This window comes from Phalacrocorax aristotelis, chromosome 6 (genome assembly GCF_949628215.1).
Source record: "Phalacrocorax aristotelis chromosome 6, bGulAri2.1, whole genome shotgun sequence".
Classification (NCBI taxonomy): Eukaryota; Metazoa; Chordata; class Aves; order Suliformes; family Phalacrocoracidae; genus Phalacrocorax; species Phalacrocorax aristotelis.
In genome coordinates, this window is record NC_134281.1 from 5,891,516 (window position 1) to 5,916,279 (window position 24,764).

The 24,764-nt window shown below is 43.0% G+C and overlaps 1 protein-coding gene across 22 annotated transcripts in view; it reads left to right on the top strand.

Annotated features, from left to right (window-relative positions):
• Positions 1–19,345, top strand: part of FOXP1 (forkhead box P1) — a 390,881-nt gene extending 371,536 nt beyond the window's left edge. For all 22 annotated transcript variants that reach the window (XM_075095656.1, XM_075095655.1, XM_075095666.1 and 19 more), the window contains 4 exons: positions 2,424–2,545; positions 4,681–4,750; positions 8,406–8,572; positions 14,454–19,345. In XM_075095656.1, coding sequence (XP_074951757.1) covers positions 2,424–2,545; positions 4,681–4,750; positions 8,406–8,572; positions 14,454–14,598 — 504 coding nt within the window. In that variant the 3' untranslated portion in view covers positions 14,599–19,345. The remainder of the gene's footprint in view (positions 1–2,423; positions 2,546–4,680; positions 4,751–8,405; positions 8,573–14,453) is intronic.
• Positions 19,346–24,764: the final 5,419 nt, after the last annotated feature.

Here is a 24,764-nt window from a genome sequence, read left to right on the forward strand (position 1 = left end):
CGTTTTTTGGAGTAATTTGCTGGCACTGAGTCGCAGCCATGAGGCACAGGCTGCAGGTGTGGCTCCAGAACGTTGGGGTATTGTTCAAATAAAACTGTTAGATAGCAAGTATCCAGAGGCAGGGGAAAGAAAACATTTTTTTTTTCTGGGGCAACACTTCATGGACGTCTTGCAAATATTCAACTTGTCTGTCTCAATGTATCCAGCAAGAGCCCGATCCAGCAGCCTTAACCATCAATTGCACACTGGCTTCAAGAAAGCAAGAACAGACTGCGAAGTATTTCTCCGGCATTAAATTTATTTAAAGAACACCACAAATATTTCTGCTCAACCGTGTATTTAGAGACTATTTACAAACTCCGAGGACTCACTTCGCTGAACTTTGCTGTGTGCGTTTGATCAACTGCTGTATGAACTACAAGATCAGCTTTCACTGGGGGAAATAGCGTTATTATTCTTACATTTTGCTCCAGACTTGACAGTGTTCCCATTTTCACAGGAAACTGCCTGAGTTACCCAGATGTGGGCCGGCAGCCCTGTGTCGGGTTGCACTAGTGCAGCACCCACCAGCAGTTGCTGAGCTAGCTGATTTTAGCCCGTAAGGTGCAGGGCGTTTGCATGTTTCCTCCACCTCAAAATCAGGGATTTTGCCAAAAAATCTCAAAACTAGTGAAATCTGGGAGGGGTGGGAAGGGACAAAAAAGGATCATTAAAAAATAAAACCAGAAGAAAGTAAGGGCGGAAAGAAGCAGCCTTGATGGACAGGTTGACTTTCTGCGAGCTTTCTGCCTTGCTGAGAAGAGAAGCATGTTCAAGCTTTATTTTTCCACCAGTTCACAAGCAGATCAATGTGGAAAAGCCGAAGCGCCCGGACCCTGCCGTAGAGCCGGGATTGGGCACCTACAGCCTGAGGAAGCACGTGTGCACTCCAGCGTCTGCTGAGAAAAGGCATTCGAGCCCTGACTCTTCCCCTCTACGGGGGACGGGAGTGTGGGGACTGTGCTGGCGATTGCAGGCAAACCGAAAAGTAGCAAAAGACTCTTAGCCTTCCCCTCCCAGGCACACACACCGCTGCCTCTTAATTTACATGACAAATGCACTGTGCGTACCCTTTGTTTGCACAGTGATTTAGACATTCATGATTAGAGCTCCCTTTCACCATCCAGACCCGATGTTCATTAAAAAAAAAGACGACAATGACGATGGAAGGAAAAAAAATTGTAGTCTCTTGGTTGCCTAGACCCAGGCCATGTGTTTGGCTGGCATTGTGCCTGCTAACGAGTCAACCAGATTGACTAAATCAATGGTGCCAGTGATGATGGATGGAGTTTGTTCGCCTGCATATTTTCAGCAAATGGCTGCTTCTGTTTCCCCTGTTTACCAAGCCCCTTTCAGCGGTGCTGGGGACAAGCTCCGTGTACAAATCCGAGTGGCTTTGTAGTAGGGTATTTGCTCAGGAAACTCATAAGACGAGGAAGGAGTGTGGTACTCCGTTTGAGGAGTAACAAGGCTCTCGGCACCGATTCAGAGGGAGCGGGCACAGAAGAGCCAACAGCTTGCCGTGACAGGGCGAGGTGTCGTTATGTCCGGCTTCAGCAAAGGTCCGAGCACGTCGGAGGGGTTGGTGGGGCTCATCCTTCCCCAGCGCCAAGCTGCAGAGAGGACATCTGAGCATCGGATGCCATGAGCACAGGTCCCTCTGGGTGATGAGCTGTGGGGATATTATCACTTTGTTTCGAAGAGCCCTCCTCATGTTTGCACTTGGCAGAGGCTCAGATCAGTCAGTACAGTAGTCTGCCAGAAATAGGAGCCAACTTCCATATAAGAGCAAGCCGCGGAGGCAGGAGTCAGTGCCGTGCTGGCCGGTGGGGTGCTGCCGAGCCCCGGGTCCGTGCCGTGGGTGTGGAAGGAGATTCAGCACCTGATTCGCATTAGCCCAGCTGTGGGAAACCGCAGCAACACCAGCTCCAGTGCCTCCCTGCTAAATTGAGCCGTCTGTACTTACATGAAATCCCTTCTGTTCTTTCTAACTGCTTTCTTTTCCAGGAGAGGACAAGTTTGTCTTTGCAGAGCGTATATATTTGTTTTGAAAATGTTAAAGTGATGTTCCTCTTGTGTTCTCTATGAGATGCGCTGTATTATACAACATGCATGCTTAAGACGATGGCTGTTCTCGTTCACACTGGGGATAATTGATAAGAATAACTTGAATTTCTAATCTTGGGTTTAAGCTTTTATATTTATTTTGTCTTTGCAAAAATAAGATGTAAAGAGCCGGGGAAGGCAAGCGGGTGCGGGGAGGGGAAGGGGCTTAACATTGCAAAATGAGGACTGTCAAGCTGACTGTGCTGCTGTTCTTGGACAATGATGAGCATTTTCTCATAGAAGGTTTTTGAATGTTTTCTCTTTTATACTTGCTGCAGAATGCAGTGCGTCATAATCTTAGTCTTCACAAGTGTTTTGTGCGAGTAGAAAACGTTAAAGGGGCAGTATGGACAGTGGATGAACTAGAGTTCCAAAAACGAAGGCCACAAAAGATCAGTGGGTATGTCCACCATGTTTGAACTTCTTAGCCTAGCTTGGATCATGCTTACAGTTTAACGTAGAGGCTTTTGGCTGCTAGCTGATGTTAGACCAACCACAGGTGGTTTCGCATTGTTTCAGTTAAGGGAAACCAAGACAAACATCTCATCACTACTGTTTGTATGCCCACCAGTACCCTGACCCTGCTTGCTTGGTGTTTGTTGCATCACATGCTAGTAGCTTTTAGGTGGCAATGCATATTAACCCTCACAAACCATTTGCTTATGCTTATTGCATTTTATTTTCTTTTTCCTTTTCCCTGTATTTGATGTCTGTTCTGTCCCCGATCCCGTGTCCCTTTGTTTCCACTTCATCTCCTTTGCTGCTGCTCTTGTCCCAGGGTGCCATTCGCACCAACCTCTCACTGCATAAGTGCTTTATCAGAGTAGAGGATGAGTTTGGGTCCTTTTGGACTGTTGATGATGAAGAGTTTAAACGTGGCCGTCATATTCAACGAGGCCGTCCTCGAAAATACTGCCCTGATGAAAACTTTGGCGAGCTTGTTGCACAGTAAGAGCTTTTACTTGCTTTAATTTTTTTTTCTGCTGTTGCTTTGCTTTGCATGATTTACCCATCTCATGTAGACTTGCATTTCACGAAATAGTGACATCACCTTTGCTGCTAAAGAAACTAAATTTTTGGTTGCTACGTGTATTTTGTGTGTCCTACTCTGATAATCCAAATGCCTGTAGTAATAACGCTACTTTGACATGTTTGTTATAGCATTTGTTTATAGTGCAATATAGACTAAAATAATTATCCATGCTAGTGCAGATAAGCTGCTGTAGGCCTGTCAGGAAGACAGATATATGCCAGGAAAGGCTTCAGATAAGTCTTAATTCTGATAATTTTCCTTTGCTTTCAGTTGTATGCCTTGGTTTGCAACTCTTAATCAGAAATAGTGTAAGGTGCTTTGAGACAGAAACACTGAATTAACTTTATAACGTTTGAAAAGTGCAGCGAGACTAGCTGTAAAGATGATAATCGACAGGCCATCCTGTGTCTACAACAACCATGCACAAATATTCCTCGGGTTCCCAAAGCAATTTTCTTTGACCTTTTCTCGAAGGCCATCTCTCCAGGACAACGGATCCTTGCTGGTCCCCGTGGGAGGGGCTCAGTTAAGACTCTTCTCACCATGATTTACTCCCACATGAAAAACAAAACAAAACAAAACAAACCCAAAACCCAGTGAGGAATAAGACTTTTTGGAGATTTTTTGCATTGGCACTTTTTATCTATTTTGTATTCAATAATTTTTCATTCTTTCCTTCCCCTCTGGTGGAACCAGTGATATTTAGATGCCTGCTAAAGAGAAAGCAGATACGCTTGGCATTCATTTTCCTCAAATCCGGCCCCTTATGTAAGCTTAAGATGACTAAAGTAAGGGTCCAGAATAGCACACCAGAATATTTTTTATTAAAACAGCCTTTAGGGCAACATGTTTCTTCGCATGGTGCATACCGTTCTGCTGCGGTGCGCACTACCTACCGTCGTACCTCCGTGCCCACAACCCCGCAGTGTTTGGGGCGATGGCATAGGCAGCCCTCACCGGGACCCCTCACCGTTTGCCTGGCAGCAAATAACGTGGCTCAAATCCTTTCTCGCTGCCGTCCCTCTGCTCCATCGCGAGCGGCTCCGCTGCCAGCGACTTGCAGAATAATTTGCGTGAAGTAGTATTTAAAATGTCCCATGATGCTTTTGATCATAGCCTCCTCATGATGGACCTTTACACGGTAACGGGCTCCCAGACACGACGAATACTGGAGAATATCTCCTGAACGCAGCTAAAATGCGCAGAGATGCCAAGATGCGCTACTAACGCAGGGTAGTAGAACACATGGCGAGGTAACGTCGAGAGATAATGATGTTCCTTATTTAGTAAAGGCAAATATGATAACCATAGCCTAAAACTCAGATATTTTCTTAAAATAAAATTAAAAAAAAAAAAAAAGAAAACGAGAAGCGAAAGAGAACTTGTGTGGAAAAACAGTCTCAGCACTAGTTTTCTGGTGTGGGAGGAAGCATTACATGCTTGAAATGCTCGCACAGAAGTTGGTTGCATTTAACTCTCCTTTTTATGTTTTTCTTATGCAGTAACCCTTCTCTTATTAAAAACATACAGACCAGCCACACCTACTGCACACCTCTCAATGCTGCTTTACAGGTAAGATTAATGACTGTAGCAAATATGCAACAGAGGCGTGTGTCTTCCCCACTCATTTCAAAATATATTAGCCTTGCTCTAATTAGATATTAAATTTTAATTCCGTTAAACTTTTTTCTTAAGTGCATAAAGCATCATAGTCCCTGGAGGCAAACACATATCAGGCTGCTTCAGCATTAGCTAGATGCTTAGCATTTTGAATATTGTGGCAAAAAAATTAAAAGTTCACTTATTAATATTTATCAGCAGTATCATAATTTCCATCCTCTTATTTCAGAATTTCACTTGAGGCAAAAATACCACAAGTGTAATTACTCTAGCACAGCTATTAATGTGCTGAATGATAGGATACTGCGGCACGTGACCTTCTATTGTTCATGGGTTTAAAGAGAAAGCAGATCATTTTTCCCCCTTTTCTTTTAAGGGCTATTTTTGCATATCTTTCTATTGTTGGTAAAAAATAAATGTCGCAATTCCTATAGAAGAAAAAAGATCATTTTTATTGGTTTAAACTGGACTGTAATTATAAGACAAAAATTCTGGTTTTTCATTATGCAAAAACACACAAAGTGTCGGTGCACAATTAATAACTTGCAGCCTAAAAGTGTGCGCGTCTCCAGCCCTTTTCATGTGCTGTGTGTCACGCTGGCATTTCCTCCCCCACCCATGAATTCCTGAGTCTATCTTGGAAACCCCAGGTAAAGTCAGCATTTGCTACATGAACCAAAGATCCAAATGCAATACCATGCCCTGAATTTGCGGGGGGGGGGGGCACGTGTGTGTTTGGGGGGAGGTTCGAGCCTGTTCCGTATCGTGTGAATTAACCTGGGAGGCGACACGGCGCCTGGTTGCACCCTGCTTGGTTGTTGAGAGTTGCTTCTCGAGAAGTTCGCTGATGGCCATGGGTATTTGCTTGGGTGACCGTGTTTTGTGGAGGGTTTAGCAGCCGTCTCTTTTCAGAACCAAGAAACAGATGATTAGGAGAAAAACTATACTCTGCATTTCTTCTAATTATTTGAGTTTATGCAGTAACTTCTGAAAAGCAAATGAAAGCATGTTTAAATGAAGCAACTGTAAATACCATTCATTAGTAACTTATTTTCCCTTGAGTCTTGTGAAGTGTGATTTTTAAAGACTGCTTTGTCTCTTGAATAGTATTAAGATTACAAGCACATTTTACATTCATGAGGCTGAAAGGCAAAAACGAAATGATCCTGCATTTCTTCACATTGTTAACTATGTGACTAATTTCAATTAATATGCTTATCATACGGAACTGTTCATGTTTTATTTCTGAAACACGTGTCGTTGTCGTCATCTCCATCCATTCTTGTCTTTTGTGATAACCTCCAAACTGCTTCCATTTCCCGCTTTTCCTGGAAGTGGTGCGTACTCGTGCCCTTCCCGTGGCACCGTGTGAACTGAGTGGATGGAGAGAAGGGCCTGGGCCAGATCTGCTACGGCTTGTGTGGCCCCCGTAAGAAATGGGGGTGAGCAATATTGATTGCACTGAGACAGGTCCTTGTTCAGACTGAAAACGCCTAAGGTTATACGCCCAGGTTCCTCACTGCCCTCCCCCGCCCCGTTGGATTTTGGATGCTCGGGTGCTGTATGGGGGGGTGTGGGTGAAGCCGTGCGGGTGGCCAATGCTGCGTGGGCAGTTCGGACCTGGCTTGGGCAATAACCTTCCTCCTAGGACACATGGCCGCTTTACCTGCCAGTGCCTATGTGCAGTCTAATTAATAATTAACGAGCAACGTTGCCCTGGCTTTTGCAAAGACCAGCTCTTTGCACGTCCCCGTGAGCACAGCGGCCAGGGGACGGCGCGGTGTGCTGCGTGCTGCCGGGATGCCAGGCTGTGGTTTTCTTCTCCTGTGGAGTGGCTCTGCCACCCCTCTCCTTCACCCAGACACCTCGGATGTCTCCTCCATCTGTTTTCCCTCGCGGCCAGGGAGAAGCAGCAGCCTTCTCCCCCTTCTCTGTGCGGAAGGTATGGGGACTCCAGCTCCCACCAGCGCTCTCTTTTTCCAGTGGGTCGCCGGGGGCTCCCAAAACACCCCCTCCCCTATTATTATCTTTATAGCAGATACTCCTTGTGTTCCACCTCTCCCCCAGTAAATTGCTTTACTGCAATTACAAGTTATCACTATGGGTGAAGAACTTGAGTCATTATTTTCCCAAGCGCAGGAAATGTGAACCATTCTTTGCATCCCCTAATCACAATGAGTTTGCCGGTTGTTGAATCAAGAAGATAAAAATAATCCTCCCTGTTAGAATAGCTTTTGTAATCACGTGTGACACATAGGGCTGCACATGGAGAGGTCAACGTAAGGAAGAATAAAAGGGGCCGTGCTCCTGAAGATGCTGCAGTCAGGGCTAGTAGTGCCTCCCCCATCCCATCTCGTCTCCCCCTGCCCAGTCTCTGGCTGTACTTGCCTGGGAACAACTCTGCAGGCTCGGACGGCAACAAGCAAGGAGTTTTGTCCCACGAATTAGGAGCAGGCGAGAGCGTTCAGTGGGGAGTGCGTTTGCATGAACTCCCCTCCCACGGGCAGCGTTTGCATCATGCAGACCTGGAGTCTGATGGATTTTTTGGCTCCGCCACCACAGCCGGCTGACCTCCCCCCGGAGCAGGTCGAGCGCTGCCGAGCCAGCGTCTGTGGCTCTCCGGCGCTGACACGGCTCAGGGAGCTGCGGATGATGTCAGCCAGATCCGGCTGGGATGGGTGAAATGGTTAAACGTCCTTCGAGTCCCTGGGCGCTACGGCCTTGGAAAGCCGTGCATCCCGTCCCCACCGAACGCTGGGCTCCTCCGGGGCTCGGGGCTTCTGCGCTCCCGCTGCTGCTGCGCCGGGCACCGGACTGTGCCGTCAACATGAGCTAATGCTGACACGCAGTAAATATTAGGAGGCAGAACAGTGGGAATCAGAAGGAAAATATTTAACAGTTCATTCTCTTCCTACAAAGATTTCCATTTAGAAAGTTAACTCCAGTGTGCCTCTGCATGGTATTTCTTTAGAACAAGGAAAAATCGAAATAAAATGGTCAGATCTGCAATAGCTAAGGTAAGAGCTGAGTTGCTGAGGCTTAAAAAACTTCCCATGGACTGGTTCAACTCTTAGGCAGATGAGTGGAACTTGGACTGATCCAGTTAGTGCTAACCACAGCTTCGTACTTGGGTCATGATTAAAAACAAACTCGGTAACGCCGCCCTCCCGCTTGGTGCCCGTTTGCTCTGGTAGGAAGGGGTTATCAGCTCAGCAACGTGTGATTTTTCTCCCCGTTTCATTAAAACAAAACCCAAACCCGGACTTAAGCCACAAGAAAACCCAAAGCCCCAGACATAATCTTGCAAAATGAAAATAGGAAAAGGACGTTTTATTTTTTTCCAGGGGGTGTAATTCCAAATAGGGAATGGAAAGCTCCATCCTCTCACAAGCCAATACAGCTATGAATGCTTAAACCCAGATGTAAAAGATGTTAAATTTCCCTTGGTGGAGTCAGGGTAATACTGATCAGGAAGCACAATATTTTAAAAAAATGGTAATTGCAAATAATGTAGATGTGAAGAATGCTTTGGAATAAGTGAGCGTGTTGTGCAGCATATAAAAACGTTAGTCATGGCTCTTCATATGTTTGTTTGTGTCCTTGGCAGGCTTCAATGGCTGAGAACAGTATACCTCTATACACTACTGCTTCCATGGGAAATCCCACTCTGGGCAATTTAGCCAACGCGATGAGGGAAGAGCTTAATGGTGCAATGGAGCATACGAACAGTAACGGGAGTGACAGTAGTCCAGGACGTTCCCCTATGCAAGCAATGTAAGTACGCACGTGGCTTTAGGCATTGTGTTGCCATCTGCTGAAGCGCAGCTCTGGAGGCCTTCGCGGTTTGTTCCTGCGGTTCATGGATGGAGCAGCAAGAGCAGACGCCTCCGTTTGGGGACGTGCTTAGGTTGATTAGAACATAAAAGGGCCATTTACCAACTTCCGCATAAAACCGGTCAGCTCAATGCAGTCTGACAAGCACACAGAGCTGTAAAAGTGTTAACTTGTTCGCAATTCTCTTCTTTAAGCCTTGCAAAACCTCATAGGCAACTCCTTTCTTGGAGAAGAAAAGTCTGATCTCTCTCCCCTTCGGTCCACGCAACAAGCGTGCCGATGGGGCGGAGCTGAGAAGCGGGCTTGTTTGGCAGGTCTAGAAGAGAACAAAACCACTTGATGCACAACAGCCTTGCTAAGCATTAACGATGGCACACGTGAAGGTCTGCGTGATTTATAGATTGCTCTTAAAATATCAAAAGGAGAATTAATAGGAGCATTATAGCACCAGACGGCAGTATAATGAGTGCATATATAACCGCATGAAGTAATGGGGGATCGCCGTCCCTGCTCAACGGGAATGGCATCCGGGCAGCGAGCTGGCACAGGAAAGGGTAAGGCAGGAAGGGTGCGATGCCCCGATGGGTGTGTTCGGTATTTATGGGGTGACAGAGTGAGTTTGCAAAGCTGTAAATTCCCCCCTCCCCTCAAATTACATGCCGGGTAATTGGCAGCTGGCGAGGAAGCTGGAGTTTATAAGTCTTGTAGTTCTCTACAAACCCTACGGAGCGGTTGGCTACCTGCGCGAGGGGCCGCGTGCGAGAGCCGCGCCGCCTTTCTTCTGCCTGTTCCTTAAAACGGGCTGTAAAATTACTGGCTGACTTGCCACGGCTCACATTACGCATTAAAAAGAGAACTAATTTGTAGTCTTTTACTTCAAAGTAATTTGAATAAGGGATTTACAAAAGTAAGTCTAAATCAAAAAGTAGAAAAACATTAACCTAATACCACGATAGTAATTAGTTGTGAAACTAATTAGCATTTAATGGCAAAAAAAAGTTTCCCACCTGCATAATGTGTTGTCAGAGGGGAGGGGGCACGGAGGAATCTGAGGCTGTGGGTACTTTGATATCGCAGCATTTTAAATCAGTGCACAAAGTGCTTGGGAAAAAAAAAAATCTTTAAAGATGGCAGCATTCATTTTTAATTAATAATTAATTTAAACATTGTCTTTTACCATTTACTTCAAAACATTCAAATAATGTGTTTAGCTTTTCCAGTGATTGTTTGTGCAGTATTAATTATCTCTCCCGAAGTAGCGGTGCATGACACACTTTCCGTCTCTCACAAACGGATTCATCTTGAGGCAGTTCTAGTCACAATTTGTTATCCTCTGCCCGTGACCACGCAGGGCCGCCGCGAAGGAGGAGTGGAGGGACGTGGCTTTCCTCCAGAAGCAAGACTTCTCCCAAGGGTTTCTCTTGGCCTAACAGGCAGGGATGAACGTTTATGATGTTGCGTTAATCCAAGTAATTATTTTTTTGCAAGTTCAAGGCTAGTGTAGTTCATGCACTTCTCATTTCACCTAAGGTTTCGTTGTCTTTGAAGAGACTGCGAGGAAGGAAAAATAACCGAGTTAAAACAGGCTAGGACATCTTCCAGAACAGTGCGTAGCCATGGCCTTTGTTGCACTTAATAATCATCTCTTAGCACATTGATACCAAGGTGAGGGGCACAGAACAAATACGGGAGAGAGAGGAGGATGGGGGGAGGGATGCCTCATTTTCATTATTCACCAGAAAATCCAATTTTCTGTTGTAATATGGAAATGATTGTTTCCTGAGTGTTTTCATTTTCTCAGAATTGATAATATATGTGTTCTCTGCTGAACATTTCTTTTTGCTTAAGTAAATTGTGGCGGGGTGATGTTCCAATACCAGCCTCTGAGATTCCCCATTAAAATGGTGTTTCTCAGTAGTTTGAAGGGATCTAAAGCCAGCGCACCATTCACACGTCCCAGGGTTTACCCTGTTTACCAAATAAAATCATGAATCAACAGCAGATTTCCAGACGCCACGCAACCTCTTATTTTCCGTAAGCCTGCTTTGTTAATGACATTTTCAGGGTTTTTTTTTTCAGAACAGATTTCCTTGTCATAATGTAAATTATTTTTTAAACAATTTCAGTATATTAGAATAAATCAAGCTTTAAACTTTATTGTAAGGTTTAAAGGACCTTGTTAACATGACAGCTAAGAAGTCTAACACTTTAGCTGAAGTCTTATTACCGCTCGTTCGTTTCCTTTTTATGACACATTGAACCACGGCTAGGGTTTTTTTCCCCCCCCCCCCTTCGCTCTCCCTCCTTTTGAAACACTAGAAAGTAGTCGCATAATTACAGCTTGGGGACATAACACTTTCATCCTGATATGCTCCAAAGGTAGCCACAAAGCAAACTACTCCATGCTGTGTGCACCACCAGAACTCAGTGGCTTTAAACAACAGTCAGCTTTATTAAAAACTCCTCTGTTCCCAGAGTGGACAAACAAAAGAATTACTCAGATGTGAAAAGAAGGGGAATCTGTGTTCAGCTAGGTTATTTATTGTTAACCCCTTCTGGAGTCTTAGGCGCCTACTTAAAAGGAATGTGCTGAAATTCTGCTACTATAAAGAAGAAATGGGAAACCCTGGGTTTTTTTTTTTCCTCCCCCCCCCCCCCCCCCCTTCCTTTTTGCCTAGCCCAGCATTTACCTTTTCTGTAATTCAAGAGACTGAATTCTTCAGTCTCTAAAGGAAGTTTTCCTTCCCCAGTATGGGCTTTTGGTGAGGCGGTAAATACAGATTCAGGCTTGAGAGAGATGAAGGTCTCCCCTTGCCTTTGCGCTTATTTAGGCTTATTTATTTCAGTCGCTCTGAAATGTTTGAGCAAAATCACGGATTCAGTAAGGTTTCCTCCTCGCAAGCCACTTTGTGGTTAACACTGACACAAGGAGCTGAATTTGTTGTTGTTGTTGTTGTTTTCCATGCAGATCTCTCCCCGGAGGGGTTGTATTACTCAGATAACCCTCCTAATTTGGGGGCCGGAGTTTTTGCCAAGCTCGCTGTCTGATGTTTGTCCAACACGTGAGCTGCTGGAGGAGGCTGTCGTGGCTGTGCCTCCCCGTGGCTCGGTGGCCCTCCTCGGCTTTGTCTCGCTCAGGGTCGAGCCAGCCCTTTTCATAACTTGGTGCTTGCTTTGCTTTTCACTCCTGAAGTTTTGTGTTTTTTGACTTCTGGGAACCACACCAAACCTCAAAGGGAAACTCAGTTAAAACCACCTGGTTTCACCTGCTTTCATAACAAAACCAGAAGGGGGGCAGAGTTTGCTTTGGAAAAGTTCAGGGACCTTTGAAGGAGCTTTCACAGCGTTTTGGGTGGTTGCGAACGTAGCGGGTACCTGTCTTATCTGCTGGCAGCCCTCTGGCTGAGCACGAGGTGGTGCGGGGATGCGGTGGGACACCGAGACGTGGCCCTGAACAGCCTTTGGAGAAACGCCTGTACATGCGCCGAGGCCACCTCAGCTGCCAGCGATGTGTGTTCTCCTCTCTCCTTTGAAAATCTCCCATCTGCGTTTTCAAAAATAATACTTTAAAAAAAGAAAAAAAAAAGCCCAGCAGCAGCAGCATCAAAACCAGAAAGGCAACAAGCAAGACTTTTAAATTAAAACAGCAGTAAAAAAGATCACTGCCATAAAGGCTGAGTAGCACATGCTTTAATCGGTCTCTATATGTAGCCACTCTTTCCCCCTTTTTCTTCTGTTTTTCATTTTGTGTTTTCTCCCAAGTGAGGGGCCCCACAGCCTATTCATAATGTAAGTTTTTCTAGTTGCAAATAATCAGCGTGGTTTCATGTTCGCTAGGGCCACGAGCCACCGGGACAGTTAGTATGTGCACACCTCTGAGGTGACGATCCATTTGTGAGACAATTTACATGCTTATGCTAATTCTTAACGTCTGATATTTGAATTGTCTCCTCCCAGTCTTTTTTCTACCCCTTCTTTTTCAATAATTAGGTCAAAATGGTATGAGCAATGTCTCTCTCCTTGTAATTTTTGCAAAAATCACGCAACATGCAGAGAAACCTCTTTGCTCCCAGGGATGTCTTGACGCGTATTTGTGGATTTGAAGGGAAAAGGCGTGTGTACGTGGATGCTGCATCACTTCTTCCCACCGTCCCTTTGTTGGATGGGCTGGAAGGTGCAGTTAATACTTAAGTATTGATCTAGCACTTTACCACTCAAGAAGTTGAAATATGCAGTTGAAAGGCATTCGCAGCTCACGTTAAAAATGTTGTGTAGTCAGCAAGTTAGATGCTTCCTAAACTGATCCAGGCTCAAGCCGAAATAAATAAAGAGGGTGTGATACAGCTTTGCACACTATGTAAGCGTACAACTAGTTCACCCTGGTCACTTGAAACAGCCAGGGTTGCCTTTGGCTTGTACATGGATACTGAGCACATTTTCCCTGTCCGGTGATTTACTCTTGCTGTCCATCAGTGCAACGGAGTACAAACAGTACTGTCATTTCTGTCCACACAAAAAATAAAATAAAATGCAGCTATTTGAAAACATTCATTTTAAAGCAAAGCCGTGCAGGGAGAGAAAAAGTTCTTACAAATGAAGGTGTGCGCTTTGGGTTATGTTTTCACGTAGCCTACGTGAAAGGGTTAAATCAGCCTGCGTGGAGGAAAAAACAAGACTCGAGGAGGTGGATATCAACTCAATGAGCGACAGAGTGGGACTTGAACTCATTAACACTTTATTTTAAGGGATTGCCTACAACATCAATTATTTAGGAAGCAAACAGGGTCTCCACTGCTGTGTCGCATTATTAATACTTGGTAATGTCAATAAAATCCTACTTCCCTATAAAGTCCCACCAACAAGACACTATTGACTCACATGGCTATTTTACATTTCAAAAGCTGCTTTACAAAAAGGGGGAAAAAAAAAAGTAATTTGTATTTGTATAGGATTTGTTGTAAATATGATTTACGAACAACATTTTTCAATTGTTATCATACCCGTTTTGAATGCCCAAGCCCCGCTCCCCTGCGGGTTATTCATGTGCTATGCCGTAATGAGAAATTTGGCAGATCTCATCTCTTTAGTACATCCTTGTGCCCACCATGAGCTGGGGATCATGTTCTGCCTTGTTTACAGCTGACAGTGTTATTATTCTCGTTAGGACTGTGCTTTCTTATCATATTGTTGTGTTGAGCGAGCCTTTTCCTCTCTGTTTGTGTTTCCTGGCAGGGCTTTTCTTCCCTTATTGACAGTTTGTAAAAATATGCATTAATTTGGAGTTTAAAGCATGTATCATGGTGTCTCTTTGCTGTGTTTGCTTGAAGTTGATTAATGATAGAACCTCACTTGGGGTCGTCCTCTGGAGAGTTGTCTCACAGGTTCTGCATGTTAACGAGAGACGCCGCACACACAGCGAGCGATGATTAGCCCAGCCTCCGCCGGCTCGGCGGGCTGGCAAACTGCTGCTTTGCCGTTCGGATGCTTATTCCGCTTATTTATCCAAAGATTGTATTAATCAACTTAATATGTCAGTTGAGAGCGTTTTTTCTCAATCCCGAGACGGAAACCCTATCGAGGTGCTCCTCCCAGAGTGTTTTCCCAGGGAAGTTCAGCGCCGCCTGCCCACCGTGGCCTTCTCTTGGCTCCGGGGGCTGGCGCGGAGGTTGAGGGTCTTCTCCTTGGTGACCTGGAGGTCCTAGGCCCGGCACACTGGGTCTGAATGCCCAAGCCACCTCGCCTTTCTCCCCAAACCACCCGAGCTGTCAAAACTGGTCTTCAACGAGCAACTTGGTGATTGACCATATTTTTGGTTTTCCAGGCACCCCGTGCATGTCAAAGAAGAACCGTTAGATCCAGATGAAAATGAAGGCCCGCTATCCTTAGTGACAACAGCCAACCACAGTCCAGATTTTGATCACGACAGAGATTATGAAGATGAACCTGTAAATGAGGACATAGAATGAGTATGTCTGACATCGTTATCCTGAGAATGAAGATTGGAGGAACACGTCAAACTTAGCTGTGAAATCTCTCCATTATTGTACAGTCTGGAGGATTCTCAGTCCACTTTGACAACTATGAAATATGTTAACTCTTAGTGCCATCAAGTATCCCATTTGGGAGTATTTTTGATTTTTCTACTTTTTGTTGAAAAAAGGAATTTGTACTCTGTGCATTGGATGGACTTGTTTGGTACTTGGGATTTTCCTCTCTTACAGTCAACATCAGTGTTGTAAATTTGCTAAACTGATTCACTTGCATTTAGCAGCCAGCTGTGGACTGCAGGTCCTGCCAATTTTGGACACTTGAGGACATCAAACTGAGCATGTACACCTGAACTGCAGATCAAGTCTTTGCCCAGATTTTAAGGATTCCAATGGACAACATATTTGCACAGTACTGCATGTTGATTATCACTGCCTTTACTCCATTTTTTTGTTTTTTTTTGGTTGGTTCCTTTTTTTTTTTTGCTTCCATTTGGGATGGGGAAGGCCTGTGTGTGCACGTGTGTGGATATGTGTGTGTGCGTGTGAGCGTGTATATCGGGGAGGGGTTAAAAGAAAAAAAATTATCCCAAACTTTTTGATGTATTGCTTTTATTCCCCCACCCCACTTCTCCTCTACCATTTTAAGTTCTGACCTCAGGCCTCATCTGGGCCCAGGGCCTCTCAGAGGCTTCAACGTTTTCTGTACTTTGTGATGAATGTTAATAGGTGTTTTTATTATACGAAGCTGAATGTCATTGAATTGTTTGTAGTTTTTTCTGTCATTCATTCCAGATTCCTTCAGATGCCACCATGTTTTCTTTAGCTATGGAAAACATTCCATTTCGGTGTCTCCTTTTTTTCTGTTGTTGTTTTTTGAAAAGGTCCCAAATGCTGCACTATACATGTGGAAGGGTTGTCCAACGGAGAGAGAGGAACGAAGTACTGCAAGAATGAGAATGAATGACAGATGAACATAGAAACACTGTAGGAAGCAACACAGATTCATTCCACAAAGCAGTATTTTTAATATATTTGGGGGGGGTTTTGGGTTTTTCAGTTTGGTTTGGTTTTTCTTTTTGGCAGCAACGGTGAATATTAGCAAATGCCACAAAATTGAACAGCACAAAGAAACATATGCAGCACCAACAGAGTTCACTTTTATTAGAGGATGAATAGTACCGTGGCAAGTTCTCGGTTGTTTAACACGAGTTCTAATGGGTCAACAAATCTTTCTGGAATATCTAAGATTACTGAGATGGGCACCTATACATTTGTTATTACAATTTATTTTTTTTTTTTCTTTTTGCATTTGCAAATAGTGGTTGGAAAGATGACTTCATTAAATTGTTCTTGTACGTGGTGATGTTTCACGGTTAAACATCAGTTCAGGATTGCTTGGTGGCATTAATCTGTTTGAATGCAAATCAGATTTCAGATTGAACTTGTTACGGGAGTTAATAAGGACGGAGCCCCACTAACGCTAAAGTGTTAATTTTCAGCTGTGCAAATCCAGTACTGCAGTTAAGATTGTTATGCAATATCACACCAGCCAGTATGGAAACCTCGCCGTAGGAGAGAGCAGATCTAGGAAAGAATTTGCGCCGGGGCTTGTTAGGCAAAACTGGCAAGGCTCTTCAAAGCAGACATGACATACAAAATTTGTTGCGATAGGTCAGTAAACCTCAGTCACCAAACACCTAAACATTTTCATTCTGCAACCACTTTTCCGTCACTCATTTATTTATGTAGGACTGTAGCTTTTTTATTATTTCAAAAAGCCTTTCAGAGCTTAATTTATATTCTTCTTTGTACCTTTTTTTTTCCTAAAATTACCAAAGATATTACACAAAGGTAAATTATGTTCTCTGTTATATGCTTTATCTTATGAAGCCAAATATCCTCTTATTGTTGATCAAGGGAGGTTGAAGAATTTAGAGGGAAATGACAAGATGTGGGCTATTGCTAACCTGAGAGGGAAACTGCTCCTTTATTCTAGAAAATTTAGAAGGCCAAGTAGGCGCCTGAACCAAAGTTGTTACTTTTTGTTTGCAATTCTTTACAGTGACCAAAATGGAAGTCTGTAAAGAGGAATCGAGGAGAGCTTTTGAGGCTAAAATTAGGAATCAGTGTTACCGGTGGAGCTATGAGAAGGGAGCTGGAGAAAGCAAAGACACAGTTATTTCGCGGAAAATTAGAGTATCAGATAAAGGAGACAGTTTAATAAAATACAGAAGAGAACAGAAAAGCTCCCACAATTTAACTGGACCACATAATAGTATTTCTAGAATTAAATGAAAAAAAAAAAAACTTTTTTGGTCTTTGGTTCTACAGGTTGTGTGCCACTTCTGTTTCGGGACTGTGCTAGGATGACTGCTTTCGTTTTGGTTGATCTTGGCACATCTGCTCAGTTTTGTTTAGTTTTTGGTCAGCATTTTTCATATGGAAATAACACTCCTGTCCACTCATAAGCTTTGGTACAAGAATTTTTATCGGCAGTTACTTTTATAAAATTCAACTCTGCTTTCTATTTCAAAAGACAAAAAAAAAAAAAAGAAAAAAGGGCAGTCTGTGGTCATTGGAAACATTTTTTTTTTTTTTTTTTTTTTTTTCATTTAAATTATATCCAGGCAGCTTCGTGACGTGCCGGCGGTAGCCAGATGGGGGATCATGAGAATTGAACCCTGTGCTTCTAAACTGAGTGGTTTGCTGGTTAGTTCGGTATTCAGAAGGGGATAAAAATCTGGTAGATTAGTTCATTCTCAGCATGTGTAGCTAGACATGAGTAAAGATAACAGCATGAGAAACTGTTAGTACGCATACCTCAGTCCAAACTGTTAGGGAATGAGTAAATAAAAAATACATTTCACTCAGTTGCACTTAGTTGTATGTCTTGCATGCTTAGTCTAAAGACTGTAGCAAAAATAAAAAAAATAAAAAAAGAGAAAAAGAAAGAAAAAATTAGATTTTAACATATCTGGCAGGTGTCGCAGCCTTGCAGAAGAACCAACTGAAAATCTCAGGCTTTACATCAAGCAAACTTCCCTATGATTTTTACAATTCTGATTCTGTATCCCTTTGGATATACAGTTGCTTCTTTAGGGAGGGGTTTATTATGTTGTACATATATATCCCACTGTGTCTGTGTGAGCCTTTGTCTTTTGGGGGGAGGGTGGGGAGGGAGGAAAAGGTGGAAAGGTCCTTTTTTTTAGATATCATTCCTCAAAAGGAATAAATGCAGACCTGTTTGTCAAAACACCTTTTGCTTTTTGTGCAACTGCTTTATATTAACTATACTAAAAAAATAGCTTTGAAAAAAAAAAAAACTACTGTATGTAATGGAATTGCAGAATACGCTGCACATGTATTTTATTTAGTTATCCTTGCTTTAAGAATATTGGATGACATTTGCTGACATGTGGGAGAAAATCCCTGACTCTTTTTTTCAGCTTTTAAATTGTAACATAGTTGACAGATTTTTTTTTTTCTCCTGTTATCATTGATCGAAGCATTTTTGTACAGTTTTTGTGTTTAAGCTGGTTTTTTTGATACTTTCCCACCCCTTCTGTTATCTTACCACTGCCTTTTCTGGCTGTCTTAAACAAAGTTCATATATTTGAAAGGAAAAAAAAAAAAAGTCGTTTAAAAAAAAAAAAAATGTTTTTCTCCTGCTGCAGTAAATATTTTGCATGATGAATTCCAGGGTCACACTTTCAAAGTTTATCAGTGAAGTAGTGATTAATAATGGGGAGTGTCAAACTATTGAACTTTTGTATAAAAAAAAAAAAAAAACTTTACAAGGTGCCAAGATGTAAAGACAATTTGTTACATGTTTTTTTTCTCAAAGAAAAGCGTACATTATGAAAGTAGTACCATGTATCAGGTAAATCGCTGTCAGGAATGAGAGTCAAAGCCTTCCTTGTCCACAAAAAAAAAAAAAAAAGTTTGTAAATGTAAAACCTGTTAGGTTTCTGCATTCAACTAGAAGTGAAATGAAAAATCAAGGCTTATGTAGAATAAGTGACCACAAAAAATATTACCTTTTTTGATTCTCACTCGCAAGAGTCCCGCCGCAGGTCCTGCGCCTCCCCTCTCCCGGAGCTCCTGCTTCGGGAAGGGGCCGGGGCAGGGATTCTGGCTCTACAAATATTGAAGATCATTAGATATTTTATATATATACATACATAAATATATATACATAAAGTTTTTTAAAATAACTTTGAACTATTGTAGTTTTCGGATCGCCAATGCTCTCACGTTCATTATAGCATGGGAAAAAAAAAAAAAAAAACAAAAAAAAAGCGTTTAAACTCTTTTGAAATCCTTTGGTACCTTTGGTTAATGAACTCTGAGTGAGTTTTTAGATGTTTCAGAAGTCATTTAGTATTCTAGTCTTGCGAGGTGAATTTGCAGTTAACGACTGCATTTTAATGCGCCCAGAACAGGTAACAAAGTATCTTCTACCCATAAGCCTTGATGAAAATGGTACAGTCCAGACTGTTAGCATGGTGCTTCGTGTGTATGTGCTGCCAGTAACAAGATTTTTTTTTTTTTTTTTTTTTTTTTTTGATAAGGCCTAAAAGAAACTCATTCCTTACATCAACTGTAATTCCATCATTCCATGTCTGTTGATACAGACAATAAAAAATGTTGTGTAGTCAGTACTAATTACTGACATTATAGCATTCTCAAATGCAATAAAAATGCTGGTTGTTCACACTGGTAATGCAAGTTGCCATGTCCTAAGTTCTTGCCCTGTTCCCCCCGCTCCCGCGGTGACTCCGTGTCGCATCCCCTGAGGCCCCGGGCCCCAGCGCTGATCCGTGGAGCAGCTGGTCGCATCTCGCCCGTGTCCCAGCACGTTCATGGACGGTCTCGTCGCTCTCCTTGGGTCTCCCCCAAGCACGTCAAACCGCAAGGTTAATTATAGCAACGGTTTCACGGCCCGTCTGGGCAGGGCGGCCGTTTGTTGCTCGAGCGCTGGAAGTGAGGAAGATGCTGTCGTTCGAAGAATTCATCCACTTTTCCAAGAAAGTCCGTTGGCGTTTGACCATTAGGGTCACGAGGAGTTGAGGGTATTCGCTTTCCTCGCGGGACTCCAAAGGGGAAAGCGTGAGAGAAGGGGTTTGGGGGCCTCATCGTGCAAATCCTTCCAAGCGCGGTGCCCTGACGGGAGCGGTGCTGCTGGCTTCGGTAGGAAGGGTGCAACGCATATTGTACCTGTGCAAAAGGGGGTTTGCGGGGTCAACACCTGGTCCACGAAACCACGAGGAACAAAGTCCCAAGTCAGGTTGTCACCCGAGACAAACTTTAAAGGAAAAACCCACCTTCTTTTCTTTCGAGTAAGCACACATTTATTTTCTTCATCAAGTTTTATAAAGAAAAATAAAATGTTTAATAACTAGCATTAGCAGCAAACTGAAATTTCAGAGGAGAGATTTTTCATGAATAATTCATTAAAATTTCACATCTGCAAGATTAGTCATCCAAATAAAATGCTAATGTCAAAAACATGCACCGTCTATAATATTCTCATCAAGAAATCTTTTTGCATATAATGATAAATGCTTAAATTAGTACAAATAATTTTATAAAAATATTCTATCATAAAATTATACCAGATAACTACTTTTTTGGGGGGTTGCACACGCTATTATGAAGTGTCTCAAAGTGGTATTGACTGGTTGATTTTAATAGTGAAAATACAGAGAATAAAATTTGGTTTTGGTCACATATTGCACTTTTCTCACTAGTGAGATTTTAGTAAACCAGGGAGGTCCCGCTTCGGGGATTAAAATTTTCCCGAGTCGCAGGAAGAGGGTGTTAAGCCAGAACTTGATACATGTTTTGTCAGGAGTGATCTGCGTCTCGAAAACGCGGGGGCGGGGGAGTGGGCTCCCGGCAGGGGAATACGCCCCCGAATGAATCCCAGCGGGGCTCTCGGCTCCTCGGGGGACGACGCGTCGCCGCACAGGTCACCGGGAGGGGAGCCAGGCAGGTCACGAGCTACGAAGCTGCCAGAGATGACGCGGGTGTTTCACCTTCCCGGGCATCTCGGCGCTGGCGCGCGCGTCGCACGCGTGAGGCGGGAGAGACCCGACCATGTTGTTTGTCATCTGCTGACTTTCTGTGGCCTCCGATTTAAGGAGAGCTGCTGGGGTAGGTGCCAAGTGCAGAGGAACTGGCACCGAGTTGAGGAGCGGGAGCAGCCCCTTCCCCTCCTGCTGACTTAACGCTGCCCTAGCAGCGGATCAGAGCCTGGCTCGTCGCTGGATGTCGAACACAACGTTTTGTGTCGTCTTTGTGTTAATGATCCCATTTCTCCCTGGCAGCCGTATCATGGAACATCGCAAAATGCCTTCCTGCTCCCCAGCGCTGCCACCAGCAACAGCCAGCTGGGAAAATACCTTTTCCAGTCAGAAACGCTGTTTTCCACCACAGCTGAAAAGCACTTTTATGGTCAGTGGTGAGGCAATGCGTCTCCGAGTAGTTTCCAAGGAAAAACGGAGCCAGCGCATAGTTTTTCTGGGTTTCTGCTGCACTGGAGGGAAAGGCAGCAGAAGATAAGGGAGTCCCAGCACGGGAGCTGGAGGTCCAGGAGGACACGGCAGCCGACGTGCTCCATGCACACCCAGCTGCTCTCTGCAGATGATCTGAGCGGTGACATTTAACTTGGGCCGTGATCACAGAGTATGACAAATTTCACATTATTGGACTAATTTAAGGGACTAGCAATTCTTGGTGCCGCTCGCTCACACACAGACATACATACACACCCTTCCTCACAACAAAGTGTAATTAGCCCTTCTTGACCTATTAATCAGGCTCTGTCTTCAATGATGATGCTAAACGTTTGTTTAATGGGGTGTTAATCAGGGCTATCTTTCATCTCCGTTGCAGCGGTGGTTAATTCCATCCCGTCGAAGCGCTCTTCAGCCTCATAGTGCCACGTTGGTGGCAACCATCCGCCGCCCCCCTCAGCGGCGATGACCGTCGTGGCGGGACGTGGCCTTCATGCGTGTTTGCCGCCTCCGGGCCGTCTGCTCCCGTTTTTGCCCCAAACCCCCAGGGCTGAGGTGTAGCAAAGTCCTCCTTTTTGCCCCATTTTACTAGCTTCGTTAGATATTTTCGAAGCACCTGAGCTAGAAATGTTAAACAATGTCACCTTGGGGTTTTTAAACCAAAACCAGGCCCTCCTCCTTTTTTATTCCACAGGAAATGTCTCTGTCTACCTGGAAGAAAACTTAAAAAAAAACTCACTTTGTCAGGCTTTATATGTACTTATTTAGAGGAGTTGAGCGGCCATTTTTTATGCATCTCAGAAGCCTGAAAAACATTTTTTTTTTCTTCAAGTTATAATGTTAATTTGAAGGTAACCGTCCTTTCAAGGATTAATTCCAGCCAAAGCAATAACCATTATTTACCAGAGTCTGACATTTTTATCACTCATCATATTAGCAAATTTCCATTGAAAATGCTAAAATGGTTCGTCATAAGGCACATAACTGCTTTGGCTGTAAAAATGACCAACACAAGTGCCTGTACTCAAACATTAAATTATACTGTAATTAATAAAGACAGTTAAACTGTCTACTAGCAACAGCAATTTAGGTAACCACATTTGATCGGCTATAAATTGTAACTACATTAAAATTCCAGAAATATTAGCAATATGGATTACTTGATGGAAATAGGTGCTGATCACCAACACTCCTATTTTACAACGGAAGCACAGGTCATGTTGGCCACAAAACTGTGGGCGAAGATCAAGGCTGAGTACTTTTAATCTTGTGAAACAAGCAATTACAAATAGTTGCATCGATTTGTTAAAAAGCTTTAGGTGACATAAATTGTTTCCTGTTTAGCTTATTGCTCTGATACATAAATGTCACTGAGTATAATATTAATTAGGGTCACAGAACAACAAGGGTCGGGTGATATAGTGTACGATCAAGGATGTGTCAATCCTTTGTGAAGGCAAGAAAAGCTCTGGCCCCTTTGCGCTGCAGCGCTCAACGCCTAATTTTATGTGATGACAAAAGAAAGTAAAGGAAACCATATTTTAATATGTGAAGTAATTACTTTAGTACTAGTATAATTTTACGGTTTAGGATAAATTACAATGTTTTCATTCTCCTGCTCTTGCCACATAACATAAAAATCCACATATAGCATCAATAAAATAGAATACTGTTTATAAAGGCTTTCTGCTGCACAAGACCAACACTATTCCTCGTAGCAGATGGAAACTAAGCACACATTTCAGTCTGGTGTGTGTTTCTACACTTAATATTTTTTTTTTTTTTAAACCAAAAAATGGGCTGTGCAGGTTATTTACTTAACATAAATCAAATGTATCATATACACTGTTTCTTTGGATTGGCATACGCCTTAGAAAAATACAGTAAGATTCTAAAAAATCTGGAGAAAATTTATTAAATATGATTTTTACTGTAATAGAATATTAATGTAACCCAATGCTCATTTCCCATTAAGTTGATCCTTTTTTAATACACACATGCTTTTTATTATTTTGCACTCATGCGAAAATTCCACATTCAGAGAGTTTCCATCTCCTTAGGAATGTCTCTGGCAAAGGCGCAGTAAGAAATCTTGAACTGAAAAAAAAAAAAAATAGACAGCAAATATCGAACGATAAGATGTGGCGAAGCGCTGATGAACTGAAGCAAAAGCCAATGATATAATAAAGGGTAAAAAGGCATTCAGCACTGCGAGGGGAACAGTAGAAACAATTACACTTTAAACCCCTCCTTCTCGCTGCCACTGTACCACAGCACAGATGAAAATGTTTGATTTGCAACATAAAAGATTCATTAATTACCACTTGAATATTTAAAGCTATTTTGCAGGCTAACAGAGGTAGATAAAGCACGGAATTAAAACCTCTAATAAAATTGTAAAAATATTTCTGCAAGTTTACCAGCGTTGCGATTCCTCCCGGTTTAGGGAGCCAGGCTTGGCTTGTTAGAGAAGGAATTATTTTTTTTTCAAGTGGGTATTTGAAGTAAGATGGTGCGATTGCACAGCGCTATTTGTCTCTCATTTTCAAATGTTTACCAAATACATACTTGGACTCGCTCCCTTCACACGTGGTTGCCCTTCATGGGAGAAGTGGCTTCTACAAAACAATACAGAGGATGATGAGTGGGAGCTATACATTCATTTTAATACATTTCCATATACAGTAAAAACACGTCTAGTCATAAGTCTGGTATAATACTCTCTCTGATATGAGGCGGTTGTACTTTGGAGGGGGGGAATCTGTTAATCCTATTATAATTACCCTTTTAAAAAAATCTGAAAACCCAAAAGACTTAAGAAAAAAAATAAAGTGGAACAGCGTCCTTTTTTGCAAGGGTGCAGGACTCATGGAAATGGCAGGAATGGGTATCGTGGAGAGCGTCTTTGTAACCGTGTGGTGCTCCCCAAATTTGCAGAGGCTGAGCTGTTACCTCCAGGCTTACTGGTTCTTTTTTGTAAATGCACAGATTACAAAGGACGAGTCATGCGTATGCACCCAGAAAGCATAGTGTAACTTTAAAAAAAATAAAATATTAAACATATATATTTATTTGCACAACTCCCGCCTGTAGGCAATGCAGCCTCATGGTTTTGTGAGCCCTACTCACCAGGCGCTGTAACTCTTGGTGGTTGAGGAGCTGGATTTGACACTTGACAATTACATATGTTAATTTTTACCTGTGTGCATTCAGTTGGCAGTCAGATTTTTATAAAAAAAAAAAACCCACATTCTATTTTTAAACAAGTGACTAGTTGAAATCCACAACAGTGCAGCGAGGGCTTGATTGCGGCATGAGGGCTGAAAGATACAGTAACAGCTCTTTTAACAGTATGTTAACGATGATGAGCAGAGCCAAAGTGTATGGATTTAATAAGGGAAAACCAGTTACAGTTCTTTCTCATTGTCATTAATTTATGCAGCTGGCCAACGAAATTAAAAAAAAAAGGTCCATTATATTTGGGTACACCCTTTACACAACTGTTACTCTTGTAATTATTGAGTGTCCATTCCAATTAAAAGGATTTTGAAACGATTCCGCTTTGTTTGGATGTGAGATGCCTGATTTTGGATGTTACTGGTAGGTCCAGAGTGCCCGAGGAGG